This window comes from Rasamsonia byssochlamydoides (assembly GCF_041956645.1).
Source record: "Rasamsonia byssochlamydoides strain NRRL 3658 unplaced genomic scaffold VTN77scaffold_56, whole genome shotgun sequence".
NCBI lineage: Eukaryota > Fungi > Ascomycota > Eurotiomycetes > Eurotiales > Trichocomaceae > Rasamsonia > Rasamsonia byssochlamydoides.
The window spans coordinates 81627-100098 of NW_027192439.1; the positions used below are offsets into that span (position 1 = coordinate 81627).

At 50.9% G+C, this 18472-nt stretch overlaps 7 protein-coding genes across 7 annotated transcripts; all 7 read right to left on the minus strand.

Annotated features, from left to right (window-relative positions):
• Nucleotides 1-1002: 1002 nt before the first annotated feature.
• Nucleotides 1003-2121, minus strand: VTN77DRAFT_7040 (uncharacterized protein; the record flags this gene model as incomplete). Its single annotated transcript, XM_069423386.1, has 1 exon — nucleotides 1003-2121. One exon carries the CDS (start codon nucleotides 2119-2121, stop codon nucleotides 1003-1005), a length of 1119 nt encoding a protein of 372 aa, XP_069275670.1.
• A 49-nt stretch (nucleotides 2122-2170) lies between these two features.
• On the minus strand, nucleotides 2171-2755 carry VTN77DRAFT_7041 (uncharacterized protein; the record flags this gene model as incomplete). Its single annotated transcript, XM_069423387.1, has 3 exons — nucleotides 2171-2515; nucleotides 2580-2617; nucleotides 2680-2755. 3 exons carry the CDS (start codon nucleotides 2753-2755, stop codon nucleotides 2171-2173), a joined length of 459 nt encoding a protein of 152 aa, XP_069275671.1.
• A 448-nt stretch (nucleotides 2756-3203) lies between these two features.
• VTN77DRAFT_7042 (uncharacterized protein) lies at nucleotides 3204-4944 on the minus strand (the record flags this gene model as incomplete). The annotated part of the gene is made up of 3 exons (XM_069423388.1): nucleotides 3204-4663; nucleotides 4737-4820; nucleotides 4899-4944. 3 exons carry the CDS (start codon nucleotides 4942-4944, stop codon nucleotides 3204-3206), a joined length of 1590 nt encoding a protein of 529 aa, XP_069275672.1.
• A 1390-nt stretch (nucleotides 4945-6334) lies between these two features.
• Nucleotides 6335-7431, minus strand: VTN77DRAFT_7043 (uncharacterized protein; the record flags this gene model as incomplete). The annotated part of the gene is made up of 4 exons (XM_069423389.1): nucleotides 6335-6636; nucleotides 6708-6955; nucleotides 7017-7268; nucleotides 7391-7431. 4 exons carry the CDS (start codon nucleotides 7429-7431, stop codon nucleotides 6335-6337), a joined length of 843 nt encoding a protein of 280 aa, XP_069275673.1.
• Nucleotides 7432-7934: 503 nt separating this feature from the next.
• On the minus strand, nucleotides 7935-11576 carry VTN77DRAFT_7044 (uncharacterized protein; the record flags this gene model as incomplete). Its single annotated transcript, XM_069423390.1, has 2 exons — nucleotides 7935-11033; nucleotides 11121-11576. 2 exons carry the CDS (start codon nucleotides 11574-11576, stop codon nucleotides 7935-7937), a joined length of 3555 nt encoding a protein of 1184 aa, XP_069275674.1.
• A 958-nt stretch (nucleotides 11577-12534) lies between these two features.
• On the minus strand, nucleotides 12535-15717 carry VTN77DRAFT_7045 (uncharacterized protein; the record flags this gene model as incomplete). Its single annotated transcript, XM_069423391.1, has 14 exons — nucleotides 12535-12795; nucleotides 12912-13018; nucleotides 13071-13150; nucleotides 13212-13297; nucleotides 13353-13445; nucleotides 13496-13559; nucleotides 13613-13660; nucleotides 13717-13828; nucleotides 13881-14219; nucleotides 14280-14392; nucleotides 14453-14591; nucleotides 14664-14677; nucleotides 14732-15020; nucleotides 15075-15717. The coding sequence occupies 14 exons, from the start codon at nucleotides 15715-15717 to the stop codon at nucleotides 12535-12537; spliced, it is 2388 nt and encodes a 795-aa protein (XP_069275675.1).
• A 1046-nt stretch (nucleotides 15718-16763) lies between these two features.
• VTN77DRAFT_7046 (uncharacterized protein) lies at nucleotides 16764-18185 on the minus strand (the record flags this gene model as incomplete). Its single annotated transcript, XM_069423392.1, has 7 exons — nucleotides 16764-16795; nucleotides 16857-17027; nucleotides 17096-17780; nucleotides 17877-17940; nucleotides 18003-18016; nucleotides 18074-18109; nucleotides 18174-18185. 7 exons carry the CDS (start codon nucleotides 18183-18185, stop codon nucleotides 16764-16766), a joined length of 1014 nt encoding a protein of 337 aa, XP_069275676.1.
• Between the last annotated feature and the right edge of the window lie 287 nt (nucleotides 18186-18472).

Sequence of the window (18472 nt, forward strand, 5' to 3'; positions counted from 1 at the left end):
ATAATGTATTCATTATTTTTCTTGTAGTAGAAACTTGAAACTATGTAGTTACATACTGAATGTATTGTAATAACTTAACTTGATATGGTAACCAGGATAGAATAAAATAGATAGATATATAGATACTCGATTCAAGGAGGCAGAAATTTACAGTATGTACATACATCATATAATCTGACCTGCCTGACCTGACCTGACTTGACCTGATTTGATAGGCAATGTAAGAATATGGCTGGCAAATCCGAATTCTCACTTTTGTCCAGATTTTCTTTTCGCGGAACGGGGAGATCTCGACTTCAGCTGACCTGACTCAGTATAAAACTATCACTTTTTTTTTCTGAATTCTTCATACAACTAGACTCAATGGGGGACAGGGACTGGGCTGATCTGACTGGGAAACAATCACTTTGTCCAAGTGGAAACCTGACTTAACGTGGGCAGAGAAAGAGACCTGAGCTGACCTGACTACATAAGTATGATTCGATTCATGAAACCCTCGCTTTTTCTGCCTTCCTCTTCATCATGAACAAGGCCTGACGGCTATTTATGGTTGAAATTAAGAAAGAATGGAGAAACTTATTTATCCGAATTTCCTCATGGGGAGACTTGAGCTGGCCTGACTAGCTAGGTATGAAGCCCTCACTTTGTCCGAGTTCTTTGCGTAACCTGACTTGATGGGGGAGACCTGAGTTGACCTGACTGGGAAACTATCACTTTGTCCGAATTCTTTGTGTAATACAGGCTTTGCGGAGAGTTTACAATGGTTTACAGTGAGAAAGAATGGAGAGACTCATACTTTGTCCGATTCTCTTTATAAAGGATCTGACTTGACTGAACTGTGGAACTCTCACTTAACCGGCTTCAATCGACCTGGTTGGACTACTGAAAGAAACATAAAGGAAACTTGAATTATGCACATACAGCGTTTACTTTTAAGATTGTACTCATACATGTATGTATGTATGTACATACATACTTCATGACTTCCTCTGGTATGTCGAATTAACGACTTTGCTTGTCAGCAACCGACACAGCCGTCTCCACCTGCTCCGCCGTTGTGCCCTTTTCCTGATATTCAGTCATCTCCAGCCCCAGAGCCTCTCTTGCTTCCGCCGCCGTGATATTCCGCGGCATGCGCTTCTCGTTCTTGACGGGGTCTCCCGGCGCCGCAAAGATGACGTCCAGCTCCTCCAGCGACCGCTGCTTCGTCTCCACGAGGAAGAAATAAATGATCGGGATAAAGCACGCGTTGAAGACCGCGTAGATGATATACGTCTTCCACGCGATGTTGGCGAATGCCGGCGGGATCGTCATCACCACCACGAAGCAGAAGATCCAGTTTGCTGCCGCGGCGATGCCGTTGATCTGTGCCCGGCACCGCAACGGCGCGATTTCTGCCGAGTACATGAATGGCCCGCCTACCCAGGCCAGGCCGAAGAAGGTGTTGTACAGGAACAGTAACCCAGCTGCGGCCAGCTGGTTCGGCCGCGACCCTGTTGACAGCAGAATCGGGATCACGATGAAGCAGGCTGTCATGCCTGTGGCGGTGATCAGGAACGCTCGGCGACGGCCCAGACCCTCGATCAAGACCACCGATAGCAAGGAGCAGATCGCGTATTCGGCGCCGCCGCATGCAGCAATCAGATGCGACATGCTGGCGTCTAGGTTGAAGCTGGTACTCAGGATCTGGTTGGCGTAGGTCGACACCAGGTTGATGCCGGACAGTTGCTGCGCGGCCTGGATGAAGAAGGCCAGGCATACGCGGCGAAACGTCTGCGTCTTGCCGTTCTGCAATAGCTCCCTGTAGGAGAAAGGAGCTTCGGACTTCTGGGCTTCGAATGACGCGACGATCGCCTCCCGCTCTTCTACCAGCAGCGGGTCGTCTTCTGGCAGGCCGCGAAGCTTTGCCAGGTTGTGGGTGCCTTCGGCCAGCATCCCGTGCTTGATGAGCCAGCGGGGTGACTCTGGCAGAAACATGATGAAGCAGAAGACGATCACGGCTGGGATTAGCTGGATTCCCACCGGTCCGCGCCACTGCGCCTGGCCTTGGGCAAAGAAGAAGCCATAGCCGATCCATTGGCCGCAGGCTACTCCGCTTGTCTGCAATCCGCCTTCGATCATCACCCATCGACCTCGTGTTTTGGGCTTAGCACACTCGCCTGTTGGAGCGTTAGTATCCATGACTGATTGATGAGCTAGGAGCAAATTCCGTTCTCTGCCACGTCGGGACGGTCGCAACTTGAAGCCCCAGCCCAATCCCCGACAAGACGCGGCCAACCCCGAGCTGCGCGACATGCCAGGCAGACGTCTGCAGAACGGCGCCAACAATCATAAACCCCATTCCGATCCAGACGGTTGCACGTCGGCCCAGCCGGTCTGCGTAGAGCATGCACAGGATAGACCCGATCAGGGCACCGAGCTCTAGCAGAGCGATGATAATGCCCTGGACGGTTGCATTTTTTGTTTCCGGAAAGACGGAAAGAAAGGGCTCTTCGGTGATGACGCCCCCCATGACCTGTAACGATTGTCAGAGAATCTATCTTGTTTTCTTAGACGGGCATTGGAACATGTTGACATACACTCATGTCGTATCCGAATAGCCAGAATGCGCATGTTGCTGGCTTCATTAGCATGTAAAAAGACGGGGGAAAAAAAGAACTCAGCTTTCTGAATACTTACCAATCGATGCAACAGCCATCTGCAGCGGAAACCCGCTCAACCCTCCAAGGGTCGCAGTATACGGTGTGATTCTCATCTTGACATCAAAGAATACTACCAGGTCCAAAAGACAAGACACAAAGATGATCGTGAGGCTTCAGCATTCGCATGGCTTGTGGTTTATGTATGTAGATTTCTGAACGCAGTGCTCTTCCGACACTGCGGAGAAAGCACACGACCCGCACTTTGTCTTGTCTCCATAATTGCATGCTTTCCCCGGACATTAATCTTTTCTCCTCTCTTCATCTTCGTTTCGTCTCGTCGCGTCGCATCGCATGCTCTGATTCGACAGGTCGGTAATGAGCAGATCGTGGAGGATGTGGCACGTGCTCAAATCCCGGGGTTGAAGGTTCTGGGGTGACGGGCCCACTTTCCTTCCGGGGAAGTGTCCAGACTCCAGATTCTAGGCTCCAGACTCCGGACTGCAACCGGCTAAATGGCTAAATCGAAGCTTGCCATCATGATATGGGGCTTCCCCACGGGCCTCAGCAGAGTGATGGCATTTCAAGTCTGCCCGTTTGATCCTTTGACTCAAACATGCGCAGCAAAAAGTCCCCGATCCTCTGACGGGGTCCTATTTCCTCATGGACTTCCCTCCACGTCTGGCCCCTCTGTCGAAGAGGCGCCGCCCACCCCCACCACTCGAGCAGCGCGTCGATATTGTGTCGCGTGTTCCAGCCCGTTTCCGCCTGGATGTCCTCAAGACATCGCAGCAGTGCCTTCCGACGCAGCCATCCCACCAGCGCCATCCCCGCCGTGTGCAGCAACTGTACCGCGTTGACCCAGTTGATCGCGCCGCGGTTAGCGATGCTGTTTGCGATGACGCGCACGACGAATATCTCGGCCTGAATCTCGCCGTTGCGCACCAGTCTGGCTGCCCGTTCCTGGTGGCTGCGTTCGGGCCGTGCCAGGATGTGCAGCAGCCGAGCGAGATCGAACGTCTGCATCGCGGCGCTGACGGCTTCGTTGATGTACAACACAGACGGGAACGGGTTTTGCTCGTTGCTTGTTGGTTCGGCGTCGAGGACGGCCAGGGGCTGGAATTCGAGGGGCTGCGATTGCTCGTGCTGCTCAATGCGCGAGCCCAGCTTCTGCCATCGCTCAAGGAGAGTTGCGAATGAACCGTTTCCTTCGCGAACGTCGCAGAGCAGGTTGTGGACCTCGGCCAGGAGAAGCACAGCGTGGTTTGACCAGGACTCGATGGTCCAGCGGACGCCGTCTCCGGTAGTGTCCCAGAGGTTTGTCTGAAGCCTGGTGCTTTCTGCAGTTGCGAGGGAGGACAAAATATCCATTCGATAGTAGATCCAGAGACAAGCCTGTCCCAGCCCGTCCGTACATCTATGCCAGCCATACGTCGTCACAAGCGACAGAGCCCCTGAAAGATGAAGATGCCAGTCGCGGGTACTCGCGCCAATCATCTCACAATGAGCCAGCAGCAGGCAGGACGCAAACACTGCCGCAGACGACGACCGCGAAAAGTCCTTCAACGAGGACCCCAGCAACTGCAGCGCCTCGTCGTAGTACGTCAGAGCCGTCTTGACTGGCTGAGACGAGGTGAGATGGTGCTGCCTGGCCGCGCAGGCCATCGCCGAGAGGAGCAGCAGGCGATTCTGCAACGCTAGATGCGGCACCTCCAGCGAGAAGCGCCTCCTTCGGACATCGAACAGGTCGAACCAGGGCCCGATGACGGTGCAGTATCGGTTCATGAAGAAGGCGTCTGCGGGGGATGTAATGGGGTGGATTAACGGGAACGATGGTTGCAGTTCACCATGCGGAGAGGATACAGCAGCAGCGGGACTCTGGAGGTTCGAATAGGTGGGAGTACGATGAGACAGTGACGCACTGGGTGAGCTGGCTGGATCGGATGGATGCTTGTCTGCTGGGATGATCGTGTAGTTGCTTTCAACTCTGGGGGTTTCATTCACGAAGGATATGGATATGGATCCTGTAGCTCGTGTCAGGGCTGTAGTACAAGGATGACAACCCTTATCTCAGTTATTGTACAGTACAGTACGTACCTTGATTCCGACCAGCCGTCGCTGCAGCATCCTCCGATGTCTCAACATCCCGAGACACGTATCCAGCTTCGACAGGATTCCACTCTGTTAGTAACAGCGAGCACGTGTGTTAGAACAGCAGCTAGCTTCATTTGATTTGAGGATATATGCAGGCTAACTCACCTCTCGTCGCGAAAACAGCCCAAAGTTCCGCATATGCACAGTCCATTCCTCGTTTCTGGCACCCACTGCAAGGGCGGTTGCCGTCGCCTGTTGGCAATCATCACGATTTTAGTCATATTTTTTTTTCATTATACAATAAAAAAAAAGACTCGATTGAAAGGATAATTCAATTCGACCCTTCTTTCTCACTTACATTTCAAATGCCGTGCTCTGCATTGTTCACTTTATTGCCATGGTTTTTCCCTCATCAGCATCAACAACAACGACAACAGCAGCGAATAATAATCAACAATCATATGTGTTCAGAAGGATGTTGATAAAAGCATGCACGTATACATATGTATACATGACCATCTGTATACAGCCCATGGACCTGCAGAGGTGTATGTATATGATGCATGCATGCATGTATGGACGATGTAGATAGGGGAGAAATATGTACATACCATGCTAAAGCTAAGTCAGTATATTGCTTTATCTGTCATCGCATGTCAAGTGAACTGTACGAAGATGTACTGTACTGTACATGTACACACATACATACCTTGCTTAGATCGCGACGCAGGGCCCCTGTTCACCATGGATGGCTGCAATACAGTGCAGTTCTCACGGCAGTAGTATATGTATCTAAGCTCGAGACTCAGCTCAGAACATATGTACTGTACTATAATATGTTCATTCCTTCGTCGTAGTGTTATCGCTTTTCTTTTGAATGTTCACATCATGGTGCTGTGGTGGTTTCTCTTCATTGGAAACGTTGATTTGATTCGGTCTGGGAAATGGAAATCAATTTCTTAGAGCAAGAGCATCTGGTAGATAGTACAGACACACACCCAATCGATGATCGATGATTCGCTTTTGTGGAGACTGGGAGAGATGAGAGGTTCATGCGAGATGTAGAGATCCTTGGCATCATATCACGTGCCTATCACTCTCATAATATGTAGGTCTATTTCCTCTCTCTGTCTGTTTCATTCTCTCTCTGTTTCTCCTCTGACACCAATTCAGGTGGTTTAGTAACTGTAGATTCTAAAATAAACGACCCAGTGAAAATCAAAATCAAAGTCAAAATCAAATGAAAGTGGGAAAAAATAAAGCAAACAAGAAAGATCATCAAAATCATCAAATGCAATTGAATTCCCTGCTCCTAACGCCAGCGTCATCTCATCCATTGAGTACAAAAAAAAGAGGCTTAGGTATGTGCCGTCCTCATTAATCGATCGATCGAAAGCAGCAACTTTTCCCCGAATGCAAATGTGATGTCCAGAGTCTAAAAAGCATACCCTGCCTATTCTGTTTCTCAGAACGCTTTTCAATAACAACGAAGATATGGGATATGGGGGGCATTAGAGTGGTGGAAGAGAAAGAGAAGATAGAAATAGAAGTGAGGTGAGGGGTGGGGATCGCATCTAGCTTATCCCCGACGACAGGAGCATTCAACCCTCATTGCCATTTTCGCCTGCGCCGCCTTCTTTATAATCCTCCATTCCCGTATCCTGCCCTTCTCCAGCCTCCCCTCCTCCGGCAAGAACCTTGGTGCGTAACGCTTCGATCCCCGGGGATGGAGTGCCCGGTGTCACGGCAACGACATTGTCGTTCTCGTCGACAAATTCGAAATTGTATCGGGACAGGAGGTGAGGGATCGCTGAGAGCTGGGGGCCGTAGCGGGCTGTGTTGTCGTACAGTTCGAAGAGGGGAACGGCGAGAAGCTTCATGTTTTTGGGCACGGAGAGAACCTCTGAAGAGGAGAGAAGCATGGCATTAGTATATGAAAACTGACAGCAAGCCTGAGAAAGGGCTTCTACGCACTCTTCTTCGGAAGCTGGATAAAGTATAGTTTCTTGCACTCCTTCGGCCTCGTGACGTGGCCCGGTAGGAAAGGATACATGAACGTCTCGAAATTGGGCCGCCACCACTGCGCCAGCGTGTCGCCAATTTCCCAGTCCTCGTTGACGCCCTCGCCGGAGAATTGCGATCCAACAGGGGCCAGGCGCTCGTTCAGACGGGCCTTGAAGCCTTCGATTTCGTCATCGTCAGGATGCAGATAATCACCCGGTCTGTGAAGCGCGTCAGCGAGTCGCTTGCAGTGCAGACATATAGAATTTATAGACTTCGTACAGTTTGAAGAAAGCGTTGGCGATCTGCAACATCAACACGTGCGGGTGGTTGTGTTCGTGGCAGACCAGCACCCCTTCGCAGGTCCGTCGCATGCCATACTTCTCGTAGTGCTCTTCCAGCCGCTTTAGACGGGCCAATACCGACGGATCTTCCTCTGGCTGGGTCTCCTTGGTGCCAAAGGTGTAATTTGAAAGAGGGTACAGGCGAATCGTGGGAGGTTGCTTGGCGCAGAAGTCCTTGGGGATGATGGGTCTACCACCTAGACTATTAGCCAGGCTGTAATTTGAAATATCGAAAGTAAAAATCTAGACAAGGTGAAGGTGAAAGGTCTCTGGCGGTGTCGCGACATCGCAAGCTTGGTGTGCATGACTTACGGCCTTGAGCTTTGCATAGCAATTTCTGTAATTGTCGACATCTTGGGCGACTTTTGTACGAACAGAAATCAAGGAAAGACTAAGACTGCTCTGATGGGAAGGCGACCACGCCCGCACGAAGGAGGGTACTCAGAGTAGAGATTGGGAAGCTATGGTGGAGATCGGAGATCGATGTCCGCAAGCTGGGATGAAGGTGAGCTCCGCGAAAACATTCGGCCGCGCCAAGACTGACAGACCTGACAGACACGTCGTGCTTTATCATGCAGATCTCGTCTGCGAGTTGCCAACCGATGGATGCATCAGGAACAATTTTATTTTTAAATAAGCTATTCTACTGTCTACCAACACCATCTATATTTACAGACCACGACAGTAATCTACAGTGAGCGCCTATCACTCTAAAGCTCCTCACATTTATTGCTCCCCAAGCAATGCAAGTCTAATGCAAATCGTAGATCGCACGTGATATGTCATCCATATAAGTCGCGCTGTATCGTTACAGTAGTCGCAATGATATTTCTTCGCTGCAAGCGGCAGACGTCTCTCACAACTTCGACTCGAAGTCCTCGAACTCACTGAGATCGGTGACTGGAGAAGGTCCGGCACTCACAGGCAGACGGGCCTTGAATTCAGAGACATTGGTGATGTAGATTGGTTTGTTATGGCCAACGCCATTGACGCCGTTGGTCTTCTGGATATGTTTGCTAGCCGCTCCCTCTGCGTTTGCATCGGCAAAGCCCAATCGCTTCGAATGCGACTCCAGAGTCTGCTTGATGCGTTCGAGGAGAGGCTGCACCTGATCGTGAGAGAGCTTCAGGTCACAGACGAGTAGAGCCTGGACAGCGGTCAAGATACCGTCCTGGTTGCTGGCAGACAGATCAACCTGTTTGATGGCAGCCGCCAGTTTCTCCGTGTCCACGGAAATACCTTTAGAAGAGAAAACCCCTTCCAGAGCAGACAAGAGCTTAGATCTCTGGTCTGCAGGATCCAGAGGCTTCTTGGCAGGATCAACGGACTGTGCATTCAGATGAATGGAAACCTTGGCGCGCGTAGGAGATGCAGGATCGATGTACAGCCGGAAGAACTCAAGGAGCTGCGGCTTGGTCAAGGCCCTGACCGCTGCAGCATCTATCTCATGCTGCACAAAGTCAAAGTATTCCGAGCCGATATGCGACCAGAACCGAGAGGTCTCGGATCCCAAGTTCTTCAACTTTTCCAATCTCTTGTTGATGATACTACGCTTGTGGCCCTCGAACTCTTCCTCAGTCATGCTTTCCAGAGTCTCGCCAAAGGAACTCAGGAACGCATCGATGCGAGAATCCAGGTAGTCCGCCGTTCGCTCACTCTGGATAATGACGCGGTAGCCCACCGTGGTGGCAGAATATCGCGCACCGCTCCAGACGACGTATCCCAGCTGTTCCTTGCTCCGGAGCTGGTCAAATGCAGGTTCCTCCGTCATCTGCGCAAACAACAGGAGCTTCGCACGAAGCACGGTGTCTGTGATGCTTCCAAGGAAGAGATAATATTCAATGCAGTTGTTGACGTTTTCGGGGTCTTTCAATGTCCGCTCATAAATGTAATTGCTCCCAGGCGGGAAGATGATGTTTCTCCGCACATGCCACTGCGATTGTGGGAGAGGACGACTGCGGAAAGTTGACTCGATGATATCCGTCATCGTCAGGGCATCCTCCTTGTATAGATTTCCATGGGCCAAAACCTCAATATGATTCTGTTGCAAAAGCTGGGGGAAGAATGCCGACACATCCTCTGCCTCGACATGCTCCAGCTCCGCAGCATATTGCTCGTTGATCCATGTCTTCTCCGCGGTCAGGTATCGAGTCAGATCCCCGACTTGGTAGTACGGCTGCTGATACTCCGCATTACGGTACGCCCTGGTCAAGCGTTCTTTAATGATCTTGAAGCGGTCCGGGCTGATCACCAGATCACGCATCGTAGTCACCACCTTTTCCAGAAGCACCGACATCTTGTCGTTGTATCCGCCCACGGAAATATCCAAGCCAAATATGCTCGCCGAGAGGTTGTAGTCCAAACCAGCCAGCTCAGCATCGTACGAGTACTCAACCAAAGCATCCTTCACAAGTTCGCAGTAGAGCTTCGCTTTCACATGATTGGCTGGCGTGGCCCAGACAAGCGAATTCCTGAGGGTGACATGGACCGTGGCCTTGGGGACCCAGAATCGATCATCCTTCTTGTACCAGAGGCGGACGTGGTCATCATGACGAATGAGTTTCGGCGCCTTGGCGGGCTGCGGCACGTCCTTCTTCTCAACAGACAGGCGCGTCGGAATGAACTCGTTCTTGTGTGGCATATGCAGATCAGGAATTCGGGTCTCGGGAGTGGATGCCAAAGCGCCGCGAATGTCCGATAAGAAGTCCTCTGGAATCTTTTCAACCTTATATTCCGTTCCATACCACTTCTCCTTGGAGTCCCAGTTTCCAGGGAAGTGTTGAGACACAATCATGAGCCTAAAATTGTCGGCACGAAGGTATGACAGAGCATGGCTGATTGCTTCTGGATCGAACTTTCTCAGCAAATTGCTACCGCTCAGCAACCACTCTCGGGGGTAAGGCTTCTGCATGACGCTGCTCAGGCGGCTCGTAAACCGAGACGCAGGCGATTTCTGCTTGAACCGGAAATCGACTTCGGCCAGATTCTTCATCTCGTCAAAAATCCACTGCTCGGGTGGCCGCTCCTTGATCATGGCGATATACTGGAAAATCACTTTGACCACTTCACGGTACTGCTGCAGCCCATCCTCGGTCAGGCGAACGGAAATGGTGAAGAACGCAGACCCGGGGCATATGGGCATGGCACCAGCAGAGAGCCCGTTCGCCCAGCCCTTTGCCTTGATATACGCTAGGATGCTGCCCGGGCCCTCGTGACCGATCAAATGGCTTATATACCGACTGGGATGCGATTCGTACAAGTCGTCCTCATCGAGGAACGGGAAATAAATGTCCATCGATCGCGAGTCCATGACGGGCTTCGCGAAGATCTGCGTGCAGAGGTTTTCTGGAGAGAAGGGCTGGACATCGTCCCACCGATTTTGAGGAAGATCCTTGTTTTCCACCTCAGAGAACAGTTCGACCACCCATCGCTCCAGCTCATCCAGTGATTCCCGTCCCAAGACCACCAGCTTCATGCGGTTTGCGGAGTAATGTTTCTTGTAAAACTTGATGAACTCGCTGCGAACCTCGATGCCTCGTTTCTGCGGCTCGTCTCGCAAGGTCTGTAGATTACCGGTTGAAAAGTGATGATAAGGATGGCGGGGATTAGAAAGACTTTTGTTCAGCTGCATCAGGCGCCAGATGTCGCTCTGAAGATTCTTCTTGTTCTCCGAATCCACCGCTCTCAATTCACGATCCAAAGTCGATTCCAGGAACAGAGGAGAGATGAAGAACTGGGCAAAGCGGTCCAGTGCACCGTACAGCGGTGGGACTAAGTTGCTCGACGATGACGAGGCACTGCCCGACTCCGTAGGCGTCAACTGCCCATTTGTTCCTTGGTCCTCCGCAGTTGCCGCAACTTCGAAGAAGTAATTCGTCTCCGTAGCGCCAGTGTAGGCATTCGATGAGCCGGAATGAGACGCAAGATACTGATTGTACGCATTCTCTTTGGGGTACTGTATAGATCACAAACACGGAAAGGGTTACTTAATCGTCTTTCTAGCATTTGCTAGCTGACACCAGCAGCTTTCATCGTCACTTACTTTCTCCGTCCCCATGAACAGGAGATGTTCTACAGCATGCGCCATGCCTGGCATGTTATCCTCGTCCGAGAAGTTGCCCACATTGACGTTGGCAGAGGCGCTCGCCTTGTCAGTATCCGGATCATGGACCAGCAATGCCTCTAACTTGTTTGGGAGCCGAATCACACGATAGGAGCGATCATCCAACTCGGGCTTTTCCAGCCGATCTGTGATACGCTCGACCCCCGACATCGTCGAGCTCAGCGGAGAGGTATTGGGAGCAAGGGAGTATAAACGGCGACCAGAAGGAGGATATGGCAGGAGACGAGAGTGAGGCCGTAGATGTGAGGAATAGAGATACGAGATATTAGTCTGAGACCAAGCTCCTTTCCGTCCTAGAAGCGAGAGAGATTCTGGAAGGTAGGACCCGAGCAATGAGACATTCCACAGCGCGCACCGAGAGGACCTTGTAGGCATCCGGAGTCGCACGCTAGATCCCTGCGGGAAGCACAACGGGAAATAGCCGAAGATCACGTCTTTCCCGCGCTGCAGATAATTACCGGCATGCAGCCAGGACGGGGGAAAAGCGAATGTGTCAAGGAGAGGGAGGAAAGAATGCGGCAAGGGCGAAAAGCGAAAGGGGGCAAAGCAACCAAGGGAGAGCAATGAAGCACTCCCAACGCGGATGCCACTTGCGACTCCGAAGAGCCACCACCGCAGACTAGCAGGTTAGGTAGTTCTGAGTTCGGGCTGAACGAACGACAGTGCGGAGAGGACAGTTAACATCAGTAAGCGCGTGGCGGGATTATTGTGATCGCTTGCCGCAATTCAGTGGCGCTGGTCCATTATTTTTAGGCTGGCGTCCCCAATAATAATTAAATAATATGACGCCGGCAGTTGATAGTGCTGTGGGTTTGCTTAACGGAAGGCGGTCAGCGGCTAGCGGAGCGAAATGTCATCATCCTGCGGCGACTACAGGGGAAAGCACGCAAGAGACAAAGGAGTACGACGACTGAAACATATCTGGTGCCACAAGAAACACGAATAGATTGAGTCTGGAGGGCTTTTTGTCCTATCGACGGAGGTGACTTCGATAAAAGGGGATGGACCAGTGCAAAACAAACTTAAACTGTCTTTCTGGCCTGACCATCTTATCTATTCAATCAAAGCAGCCTTCAATCTCCATGAACATGTGCATAGAGGGATTGCGGAATCGAGGTCACTTGGTGTTGAGGATAGATTTACAGGCGTACTATACTAGACTGAATCCACGGACGGCCATGACAACTTAGTGAAAGGTTCTCGAGTATAGACGTGCCTTCCCTTGAATCCTTTCTACTATGACCTCAATTCTATCTCAATAGTGAAAGTCGTGAGCATGTAGAATATAAGGGTACAAACATCCGCATATGCCTCCTTGTCCTTTACTCGTCACTCAATCGGCTCCGACAGGGCCTGTCGCAGGCTTCAGTTCCGCTGCAACTTTTCCTTCCCCGCTCTCTTCCGATTCTTCACTCTCCGTAGCCGTCACACGAGACTCGATCCAGTCGAAGACCTCATTCTTGTGGTGTACGAGCATCTCGCTCAGTCCAGCTTTGGGGGAACGCAGGAGCCGACCGTAACGCTTGGATGGCCGCCGACGGCCTTCGACGTTGTTCCACACACCGTGGGTGTGGGAGACGAAGACGAGGGAGTTCTATTGATGAAAAGAGAAAAGGTCAAAAACTGCAAGCAGGTATCCGTTTCGGTATAGTAGGGGTTGTTGGGTAGGAGGGGGAAGAAAGGCCAAGATGCGGCTTCACATCGACTTACATCTTTGTACCATCGAGAAAGCCAGACTTGGGTATGTGATGCGACAGCACGGACGGGGTTTTCAGCCACAAACGAAATGACGCTATTGACGCGTTGGTAGATGCTGTCTGTCCGACTTTTAGTTCCTAGGCCTAATGCAGGTGCGCTGCAGATACCCACCTCTGTTGATCAATAGGTTGGCCACGCCAAAAAACGCATCACCGATACCGATGAAGAAGATATGAGTCGCATCGTTTGGCCTGATTTGAAGTGGTTAGACGATCGTAACCCTGAGCCTTTGGGGTGGGAGAGTATTCGTACTCGATGTAGTTGTCCCACAAATATCCCGCTAGTTCCTCGGTCGCAGTGGGACGGTTCTCGTCCTCATCTTCATACTTCCCAGGCGACTAAAGTGCGTTGATTAGCCCATCACATCTACGCCAGGCTGTATCAACCACCTACCGGCTCCGTTGTCACGTATTTGGGAATGTTGACATCGATGACTGCGTAGTCCTTGCTCACCGCCCACTCTATGTAGTCCTTGACGACATCAGCCTTATTCTGGTTAGCCGGCATCAATGAGATTGAGGTAAAGCGTCACTTACGAGCCAGCAATTGTGAGGTTCGAGCTTATTTGTGAGAGGGTGGGGGACGCCCATGATTTCAGGCCTGATCGAGAGTCATTAATTTGGTCATGTCTTCCCAGAGTAGATGGCACTTACGGATCATGGAATATCACGATCAGTGGCACAGCTTTGTCATAATTCGGACTGTATCCTAGTCAGAAAACAAACACTTCCTCAACCACCAGTAACTGAATGCAAACCTCGCCAGCACTTGGTTTTCAAAAGATTTGGAGATCGAGTTTCGGTATATGAACAGACTGGTAAGTTTGTAATTGTCGTAGAGACGTTTGGATTGGTATGCGCGGATGACATCTGCTTTGTTAGTGAGTTCGTTCACTGGTATTTCAGATAGTAGAAAACTTACCGTGGACTCGATCTGTCCACAGCCCCTCCCGTTCTGGGACCTTGGGATACATGCATTTCCAGTACCTCGACTGTGCCGTCATGACTCTTCTCACAACCTGGACAGCGGGCATGGAGGCTGAAGTGGCGATGAGTCGATCTGGGGGCTCCCCCATGAGTGTCTTCGTGACTGCGAGAGCCGATTTGGAGATGGAGCGGAAATTATAGCCGCCCTCTAGACACACAGCCACTTTGCCATTTGCAAGAGTCATAAGCATATGGGTCATGTGAGCATAACAAGCTGGCGTAACAAAACATCCGCCAAGCTCGTCACCCGCTGCGGCATCAAAGCCAGAAGCAACTGCATCAAAGATCAGCATCACGCACCTCTTGCTCACCAGTAAACAAAGGCAAGACATACCAATTACCAGGTCTGGGTTGAATTCACTGGCGATAGGCATGACAACCTGCTGAAAAGCATACATGTAATCTCCGTCCCCCATTCCTTGGGATGGCCACGGGATATTGATGTTTCTATGTGGAGGTTAGAAATTATTCTCCCGGTTCAGGGAGGGAAGGTGCTGCAATACTCACTTTCCGATTCCCGCGCCAGCACCACAATGATCCCAGTTGCCCTCGTCTCCGCCCGGATAGAACTTGCCATCTGCGTACACATGAAGAGAGATATAGAGCACATTCGGGTCATCATAGAACGCTTTTTGGATGCCATTGCCTGAGAGGTGTGAGTTTATGAAGCTGCACTATCGGGTAGGCCCAATGGAACAGAGTCTCTCAAGGCCCTTACCGTGATGGACATCCCTAGTGGAGTTAGCTTAGAAGCAATAATGAGATTCCGTCCTAGGATGATCTTACCAGTCAATAATCATTATCTTCCTGCATGCTTCGCCCAGTTGTCTCTGACAGATTTTTGCGGCAATGGACACGTTGTTGAATAGGCAAAACCCCATTGTCTTATTATGCTCGGCATGATGCCCCGGTGGCCGAATGACAGCAATGGCATTCTTCACCTTCCGTGTGGCAACGGCCAGGCAGGTTTCAATGGCGCCACCGGCCGAAAGTAATGCAGATGCGAAGGTTAGCCGGTTGAAATAGATGGAGTCGCGTGTATGTTCCAGGGCGATCAACATATCGTCGGGCATATCTTGGAATTGCTTCTCAGATTAATGATCTAGCCAAGAGCTAACCGAGAACTTACCTTTCGTGCTCTCCACGAATGTATAATGCTCCGCCGCGTGGACCAACTGGATCTCCTCTTCTGTGGCCTCCCGAACATCTATGCGTTGCAGGGGTCGCGGTACAAGTGGTTTGGAAGACTCGGGGTCATCAACAAGACCTGCTCGACATAATTCTTTATAGATGTAATAAATGCGCCGGGGGTCCTCCGGATGGACATCAGCGGTGGGTCTCACTTCGCAGTGATACCGCATCCGAATGTCGTAGCACAGGCCTGTCGCCAGGGAGGTAAGTGGTAAACCTGTAGGTACTGGGGTATCTTCTCCGGGCCAGTCCGAATTCTCTTCCATGATACTGTCCGAGTCTTCGCTGGATTTGATTTTCAGCCCTTCTTCCTCGATCGACCTTTCGATCGACCTTGTCGGCGCCTTCACTGGAGGGACCTGATGCTCCAGAGCAGGTGTTGACTCGTGTGTCGATGGTGGGCTATGATTTGTCAATGACGGTTCGTGTAGTTGTCGTCCAAGTAACGAAGATATATGCATGGACTTTTCAGGTGCGGCTGGTTTCGGTGCGTTGATGCTCGGCGCAGCAGGACCTGAACCAACTGGGACAACAGTCTGAAAGCCAGACTCTCCCATGATTGTATCCTCATCCTCCTCCATTTTGTAGGACTACAGACAAAGAGTGATTCCTTGTCTGAACAAATGCTAAGGCCGGTATTGCCTCATGACCCCTTCACAGCCACGAGGTGTGGAAGTGCAGCCAGTCACCAAAAACACAAGACAAACAACCCCAATCTCCAGGCCTCTCCTATCCTAAAAAGACAACTCCTCAAATGAAGAAGATAGGCTGTACAACAGTTGCAAAGAAAACACAGCCGCACAGGGTATTCAAACGAAATAATGCAATTAGCAGCTGTCAGAAAGCCTTAGGAAGGAAACAAACAATGCAAAGCCTATAATAAATGCAGATGGCGGAAACTATGATAGATGGAATAAAATAACCAAAAAAGCCTTATAAAAACAGAGGGTTTTGTATAGGGGTCACCATTTATTGGGTATGCATGTCGACGTAAGTGACCTAGGGCAGGCACAACTCCGCCGATGTGGTCTAATTAGCTTGGACGCCACGTGACTGAGCTATAACGGCACAGGAAAGACAAAAGAAAAAACACTATTGAGGAGTAACCAAGAATTCAAGGCCAATTTAAAAGGGGAAACAGGTGTGAATGCCGGAGAATGGGAGTTGGTCTGTGATGGAGTTATTTCATGGGGAAGGGACATGAAGGTGCAATCCCTTCAATAATTAAGGAGGTTACCTCCCCATAGCCGGCAACAGCCTATCAGAGGGGTCCATCGGCAACTGGAGCATAGCTTAGTCATTCTGCACAACCCAAGGTTGTGCACTACTTCAATGCGAAGTTACTGACAGGCAACATGGGAGGTGTCAAGACATCATCATCATCATCATCATCATCATCAAGGTATTTCATTAATTCCTATTTTGTCTCTGATTTTAATCCTAGTGACGAGAGCCGACGCTTCGGCGCAGATTGAACCCGTCTTCTCTGTTTTTATACCCAACCATCTTCGACAGATGGACATACAGGTTATTTCTGCCCAATTCAGCAATATATTGCGCCGTGTCAGCGAATGGCATTCCATATCGCTCTCATTTACAGCAGACTTCTGAAATTCCGTCCTGATGCTTAGATGTTGCCGTCGACCTTGGCGACGTGGACTGGGCATTGTCAGATTCATGAACTCACAGAAGGATACGGGGTCTGGTGTCTGCCACTTACCGATGAGGTCAACAACACGGCGAGAGTAACCCCACTCGTTGTCGTACCAAGCAATCAGCTTGATGAAGTTGGGGTTCAGAGCAATACCGGCCTTGGCATCGAAAATGGAGGAACGAGGGTCTCCGTTCAGGTCAGAGGAGACAACGTCGTCCTCAGTGTATCCAAGGATACCTGCGATGATGTTAGCCAACGAGTAATCGACAAATAACCACAAATACAAGTTTGCAGGGGACACTAACCCTTCAGCTCGCCCTCAGCGTACTTCTTGAAGGTAGCCTTGATCTCATCATAGGTGACGGGCTTCTCAGTGCGGCAGGTCAGGTCGACCACAGACACGTTGGAGGTGGGAACACGCATGGACATGCCGGTAAGCTTGCCATTGAGAGCAGGAATGACCTTTCCGACAGCCTTGGCAGCACCAGTGCTGCTAGGAATGATATTCTGAGCGGCGGTACGGCCACCACGCCAGTCCTTAGCAGAGGGAGCATCGACGGTCTTCTGGGTAGCAGTGTAGGAGTGAACGGTGGTCATGAGACCCTCGACCAGACCCCAGTTGTCGTTAACCACCTTAGCAAGAGGGGCCAGGCAGTTGGTGGTGCAGGAAGCGTTGGAGAGGATTTGAATGTCCTTCGTGTAGGTCTCGTGGTTGACACCGATGACAAACATGGGGGCATCCGCAGAGGGAGCAGTGATGATGACCTTGTGGGCACCACCCTTCAGGTGAGCAGAGGCCTTCTCCTTGGTGGTGAAGACACCGGTCGACTCGACAATGTACCAGGCTCCAGTCTCAGACCACGGGATGTTGGCAGGGTCCTTCTCCTGGTAGAAACGAACCCTCCGGCCGTTCACGATGAGGTCCTTGCCATCAACCTCGATGGTGCCCTTGAACTGGCCATGCTGAGTGTCGTACTTGAGCATGTAGGCCTGGAGCGAAAGGAGAAATCGTTAATATCGGTCAGAGCCCATATGGTAGTGAACTGCGAAAAAAAGAAAGGACAGAAAAATCCATGGGCTACATACAGCATAGTGGGTCTCAATGAAAGGGTCGTTGACAGCAACAACGTCGGCCTCGGTGTGCTCAATGCTATAGTAATAAATTAGAATCACCCGCGAGAATAAGGCGAGCATAGATGCCAGAGGGCTTACACGTTACGGAAGACCTGAGACATTCCCGTCAGCGAAGAAAAAGCAAAGAAAATGGACTAGGGAAACCGTACAATTCTTCCAATACGACCGAAGCCGTTGATACCAATCTAGACAGCGTTTTTGTGAGCGTTGGAGCTGTTGAGCGACAGGGAGCTGTTGAGTCGTATTTACCTTGACAACCATGTTGGCGGTGATGTAGCTACGATGGCGGGGTAATCGTCAGCGGGGCTTCGCGAGAGCAGAGAGTTGAGAAGGAAGACGGCCTGCTAGGGAGATAACCAACAAATATATCCAGAGGAGGACTCACTGGCTTTTATGCTACACGTAGAATTGGACTGGATGGGGAGTTGTTGATGGAGGGAGAGTTTTTCTGCTGGGGAAGGATCCGAAGACAGCAGTAGTGGCGGGGTAGCCAGAAGAAAAGTGGCAGAGCGGTGACTGTTGACGCAACAGACGGGTCAGCAACCAGA